Consider the following 6,794-nt stretch of genomic DNA (forward strand, 5'->3'; position numbering starts at 1 on the left):
TGTTGTTATTTCACTACAAAACTGTTATATATCATGGAGAATACAAGTCGGAGTCCTGAACTATATGCTTTAACACTAAAATGTCTTGACTAGAATTAACTGAGTATAACTGATTTTAACAACACTATTTACACACTGATATCATGACACTGTCTGTTTTCACCACCAATCTGAAACGTAGGACACAAAGTCCTCCAGATATTTTGGTCGATTTCTGGGTCTTCCTGAGGTTCTGATTCCTTGTGATACTTTGGGTGAAGGAGGCATAATGTTTCTTACGGGTTGTTTAACAATAGTTTGTTCGATTTGTGATTGTTCGATTCGCGGTGCCTCTACTTCCGGTATGTTCACTTCCGGTATGTTCACTTCCGGTACTTGTACTTCCGGTGTTTGTAGTACATTTCTATCAACTGGAGGCTCTGATTCACTGAATGGTTGAAATTGTTCTTGTGTTTTTTTCAAAAATTTACGGTTCCTTCTGATGTTAGTTCCGTAGCTTGTTTCAACCTCATATGAACGATGGGGAAGAATGTTAACAACTTTACCGAGTTTCCAGTTCTTTTCACGTCCACTTGGTTTAATTCTAACAGAATCTTGCTCATCAAGTGGTTTTAAGTCTCTCGCGTTTCGGTCGTAATATTTCCTTTGTTTCTCCTTTCGTTCCTTCAAAGCCTTTGAGATGGTCCTTTTAGGTGAAGTTAGGGACGGTGTCAAGAGAGAGTTCGACATCGGTAGGAGCGACTTTGTACGTCGTCCGAAGAGTCGCTGATTCGGAGATAGTCCGATTCCTTCAGTCGGTGTATTTCGCCACTCTAGAAGTGCCAAATACGGGTCGTTCGAGTCCTCAAATGCTTTTCTCATAAGACCTTTTGCAGTCTTGATTGAGTTTTCCACTTTTCCATTCGCTTGCGCATGGTAGGGCGAACTCGTAATGTGTTGCATTTCGTACTTTTGAACGAAATCTTTAAATTCTGTGCTAGAGAATGGTGGACCATTATCCGAAACTAGCACATCTGGTATGCCGTGTCGTGCAAAGTTCAGTTTCAGTTTCTGAATTATCTCCTTTGCTGTTTTGTTGTGTAATCCATCAATTTCGAAGTAGTCAGAGTAATAGTCAACGGTTGATAGATACGACTTCTGGTTGAATTCAAATATGTCACATGCTACACGTTCCCAGGGACGCGATGGGATCTCATGACTCTGTAGTGTTTCCTTACATTGATTATTGTTGAATGTATTGCACACTTCACATCGCGCAATGTATTCAGTAACATCTTTGTTCATATTTGGCCAATAGAGACATTCACGCAGTCTGCGGAGACATCCTTGCAAGCCAATGTGCGATTGATGAGCAGTTTCGATAAGAGGAAACCTTTCGCTTTGCGGTATGACAACACGATCCGACTTGAATATTAGCCCGTTTTGTATTGTGAACTCTTCACGGAACGGAAAGTACACTTGTACCTGCGGAGGTAATACATTCTTTCTATCCGGCCATCCTTTTCTGATGGTTGCAGTTAGCATGTTCATTACTTCGTCCTCCTCAGTTCCGTCCTGTAGTCTTTTCAAGCGTTGGGGAGATATCGGTAGGTTTTGTACCATGTTGACCTGTTCAAATAGTTGCTCATTCGGTGATCGGTCACTATTATGTTTCAACGGTAGATACGCTCTACTCAATGTATCAGCGAGATACATTTCCGATCCAGGTTTGTATAAGACACAGTATTCGAATCTCTGCAGGCGCAGTAACATCCTTTGTAGACGTTTTGGCGCGCTGGTGAGGCTTTTCTTTGTGATGATCTCAAGAGGTTTATGATCTGATTCAACGAGTATTTCTCGGCCATATGTATAGTTCTCGAATCGTTCCATACCGAATACCACCGCCAGTAACTCCTTCTCAATTTGAGCATAGTTTTGTTCTGTGGGCGTCAAAGCTCTTGACGCATACGCAACAGGGTGGCCATCTTGGAGAAGGCAGGCACCCAAACCATGCTGCGAAGCATCACACTGGAGTATGGTTGATTTATTTTGGTCAAAGTATTGGAGAACTGGTGCATCCGTTAGTACAGATTTTATGTCATTTAGTGCTTTACCGTGAACAGTCTCATCCCAGACAAACTCATTTTCCTCGTGTGTCAGTTGTCTTAATGGAGCCGTTAACTCGGAGAGATTAGGCGCAAATTTCTGGACATAATTAACCATGCCCAAGAGCCTCTGTACACCCTTTTTGTCAGTAGGTGTCGGCATTTCAACTATCGACTTCACCTTCGCGGGGTCTGCACGCAAACCATGTTTCGAAATTATGTGTCCCATGTACGTCACTTCACTCAATCGAAGCTTTATTTTCTCCTTGTTGATACAGATACCTTTTTCCTTGCATCGCTGTAGAATGTTTACTAGCTTAATATCATGATCACGTAGTGCTTGCTCGTCGCTGCCTCCACAACTGTAGACAATGATGTCATCATGTATCGCTTTCACGCCATCCAATCCTTCAAGCGCTTGGTCGAGTCTTCTCTGAAACTCCTCGGGGGCTGGACTAATGCCAAAGGGCATCCGATTCCATCTGTACCTTCCCCATGGCGTAGCAAATGTTGTGAGTAGGCTAGTTTCGTGGTCTAATTCCACGTGCCAGAAACCATTTTTTGCGTCCAATACGGTGAACAGTCGTGCTCCTTGTAAGTCGTGTAACATGTCTTCGATGGTGGGGGTCAGATAATGGTTTCGCTTAAGTGCTGCATTCAATGGCTGGGGGTCTATGCAAAGACGAATCTTGCCAGACGGTTTAGAAACTACAACCATTGCAGATATCCAATCTGTTGGATCGTGAACTTTTGACAGGATTTTTTGTTTCTCGAGCTTGTTGAGTTCAGACTTGACCTTGGGTTTCAGTGCTAAGGATATTTTACGAGTAGGTATTTTCGTAGGTTGAACCTTGTCATCAATCTCGAGGTGTAGCTTACCTGGTAGCTTGCCTACCCCACTGAAAACTTCAGGGAATTTCTCGAAAATGTTCTCTTTAGTGATTGGATCAGGTTCATTTTCACTGATTTGATTTACAAGTCCTGGACCGCGCTCGATTACATCATCATTCACTGTTATGAAGTTCATTTCCTGTATTGCTAACGATCCTAATATCGGGTGAACATCTGCGTCAACTATGTCAAACTCGTACTCATATTCTTTGTTGTTTTTTGGATTGACTACTCTCAGTCGACGTTTTCCCACTGGTTTTGTTACACTGTGATTGAACATTCTAAGTGGCTTTGACTTGTTGATAAGTTTTTTAAGTTTTCGATCACCACATAAATGTTTGTATAAAGATGCTGGTAGCACGTTCACTGTAGCTCCTGAGTCTAATTGGAACTTGACATTTTTTCCATTCATTTTGCCTAGCGCGTAGATTTTTTTCTCTCCTTTTTGAGTATCGGTACTACCAGTCTCAACACTGAACAAGAAATCATCACTGCTGTCAGTGTCATAATCGACCATAAAGTTCACAGACCGCTTTTTCTTGGACGGTTTACGCTTGGGCCTTTCATTCCGACATTTAGACTCAAAGTGATTACTTTTGTGGCATTTGGAGCATTTTTTACCCCATGTGGGACATGACTCTTTACGGAATACATGATTTGTTCCACAGTATCTACATTCTTTCGGTTCTGGTCTATGTTGTGATCTTCGAGCACTTTCTTTTTTCTCTTTATGTTGAACCATTTGTACTTCTTCTTGCGAAATAGCTTTCATTTGTTTGGATGTTTTCTCGGCTGCTCGACAAATATCGATACACGAGTTCAAGGTTAGTTTTGAGTCCTGTAGGAGCTTTTTACGCGTGTGATTATCGCGTATTCCAATCACAATACGGTCTCGTATCAGTGCATCCTCAAGGGTCGTGTAATTGCATGTTTTAGCAAGAGTTCTCAATGCTGACACATAAGCATCAATACTTTCCCCTGCTTCCTGTTCACGCTTATTAAAACAATAACGTTCATACGTTTCGTTTGTTGACCCTATACAGAACTTTTCAAACTTTTCTATTATTTTTTCAACATCTTTTCCATCGTCCTCGTTTTCGAATTCGAAACCCTCAAAAACCTCCAGGGCCTCGGGCCCCACACATGTTAGTAATGTGACAGCTCTGTACTTATTGTCTCTAACATCGAGGCCTGTTGCTATTTAATAATTATTCCAGACTCTCTTAAATCGTTTCCACGATTGTGAAAGATTAGATCTCATGTCCAGTTTAGGTGGGAATGGAATATTATTTGAGACGACCTGGGGAACCTGAGCGGTAGCAGCAGCACCGGCCGCTGGATCATCATGTTGATTTTCATTGCCAGGCATGACGATTTTGTTGTGTGATTTCTGTTTGTCAAGAATTTATCGTAGTTCGTATCATCTGACACCATGTAACGTTTGTCTTAGCAACCTTTATAGCCTTACCAACGTTAGACATACAACACAACTGATCAGCTTCAGGTCCATAATCTTGTATTCTGAGGTTCCATGTGCTCTACACAATACATGGTGACGTCACAACAACATGTGCACCAATACACAATGCGGTGCGTTCGATTGAATATACATTAATGAGATATCGTTACAATGGACAGAAGGAGTGATACGCGAGGATGGCGATACCTGTTATTTATCGTACTGGGGCATTTTAAACATGTTATAAAAGAAGCGAAGCATTATATCGGGTTTATTTTATCTTGACTGTCACAAAGAATTTCGAGATCTTGGACAGAATGAAAAGTAGTGCTTATTTTGAAACATTATGTTTTGTTTTGATATATTTACATCAGTCATACCTCATTGTGGTCACTGATTTTACAGAAACATGGTCATATCCGACACATTGTCCTATCCGACACATTGCCACAACCCAATAACGTGCCGTTAAAGTCAGGTTTAATGCTACTACAATTTTACATTGTTTTATATACCGGATTATGTCACTTAAAATTTGCGTTAAATCAATTAGGCCTAGTGATCACAATCTTTTCCGTGATATATATGTGCAAGTTTTCAACGTTAATGGCGCCCATGACATCGTCATAAGCCGACGAACTCCTCTTCACACGGTTTATTTCGGACTATAAAATAGTTTTCTCATCCCGAATCGGTCTTTAAAGTAAGTCGGTCATCCTCTTTTTAGGGCGGTCGTGACATAGAACAGAATATTGCATGAATTAGTTAACTAAAAAATACAGCTAAAAATTTCATCAAAGTTACAGATGTAGAAAACCTTGTGTGTGTATCACGCACGTGTATGTAATTATATAACGATCCAATAGTCTGCTGCCCAGTCGCTGAAACTAGAATAACATAACTGATATTGTACTTGTGTGATAGTTAGAAGATTGCATTGTGTGCGAAAGAACAAATCTATGGTAACATAGTCCTGTCATCAGTAAATTAAGTTAATAGCGGACGTAACCAGAAGCCTTGGTCAGCAAAGACGCCATATATGGAACGATCGGTGTGGCCAGTATTACAATTACAAAATGATTCTGTTGTTTGTTCCCCGTATCAACAGTCTATGCAATTTTGTGACTAAAAAAGTTTAAAAACCAGATAAGTCGAGGTCGATATAATATTCGATTGGTGCGGTGGTTCGACTAACCGGAAATATACAATGACATAAATGAAACAATTAGCACTTGCCATGTCACACTTGTAAATGCACACACGTAGGCGTGTTGCGTAAACATTTTGTATGAAGCATATCGTATTATCCCAGCCTATTGGTTATGTGAGGGTGGACATTTCCTTGACCATGAATAATTTATTCAAACAGTTCATTAGGCATTGGCAAACACAAACTGTTTAACATAAACAAATTATGATAAACCATGTACGTTGTTGTCCGTTTTGGCAACATTAAATAATTACTAGCATGTTATTGGAGGCGACCATTATTTCAGATTTGATTTCATTGTCAATAGTATAGGCTTCGCTCATTGGGGAGTAATTATCAATCGGAAATACGTATCCGCTATGTAACGATAAAACCATACACAAACGGTACTTGAATACATTCAAGTGAAAACGGAAGCTCTGATCATTTTTTTTAAAATAAAATAATAAAAAATACAACTGTAAACACAAAAGCCTCTCGCCAAATTGCATGCGTTGGTATAATTATCAAAGTCCTATGAATGTTTTATTTGCGAATCAAATGAAACCCACGCGCTTTAGATGCATCCAAGCTTGGTTAGCCTGATCAGAAATAGCTGAAATAAAAAGAGATCCCCCCCCCGAAACAAAAATAAAAAATAAAAAGAGTAATGACATTTTCTATGACTGATGACAAGTATTTGCATTTCGTTAGTCTGGAGAGGTATCCGACCGCTGATAACGACCAGAATATACCTACTAGTACATGTACATATCAATAAACACGGACGACATAGTCAATGTACTGAAAATACAGACAGTAATTCTTTATTTCTGTAACCAGGATTGCATACATTCCAGAGGCTACATTTGATTTGCGCACAGACAAAGCTTTTCACACAGCTCATACAATAATTAACCACCAATGACGATTATATTTGGTTTATAATTCGCATTAACCTCACGATAAACAATGTTCTAAGGACAGAGAAAATATAGATCTTTCTAAGCTTTATCTTTATACCATGTGTAAAGCTTCAGTAGTTGGCGATCGCTATGAATATAGTCATTAACATAATAAAAGTACATGTATAATGTAATTTACGCATGCGCAAATCACACTCTTTGTGTAAATTCCTTATTAATCACACAGAGCCGCTAGCTGCCTTCTG

The 6,794-nt window shown here is 39.9% G+C and overlaps 1 protein-coding gene across 1 annotated transcript; it reads right to left on the reverse strand.

Moving 5' to 3' along the window:
• Positions 1–159: 159 nt before the first annotated feature.
• Positions 160–4,344, reverse strand: LOC117332252 (uncharacterized protein K02A2.6-like). Its single transcript, XM_033891137.1, has 2 exons — positions 4,305–4,344; positions 160–4,172 (listed from the first exon to the last, which is right to left on the reverse strand). The coding sequence occupies exons 1-2, from the start codon at positions 4,342–4,344 to the stop codon at positions 160–162; spliced, it is 4,053 nt and encodes a 1,350-aa protein (XP_033747028.1).
• Positions 4,345–6,794: the final 2,450 nt, after the last annotated feature.

This window comes from Pecten maximus, chromosome 8 (assembly GCF_902652985.1).
Source record: "Pecten maximus chromosome 8, xPecMax1.1, whole genome shotgun sequence".
In the NCBI taxonomy this organism is placed as follows: Eukaryota; Metazoa; Mollusca; class Bivalvia; order Pectinida; family Pectinidae; genus Pecten; species Pecten maximus.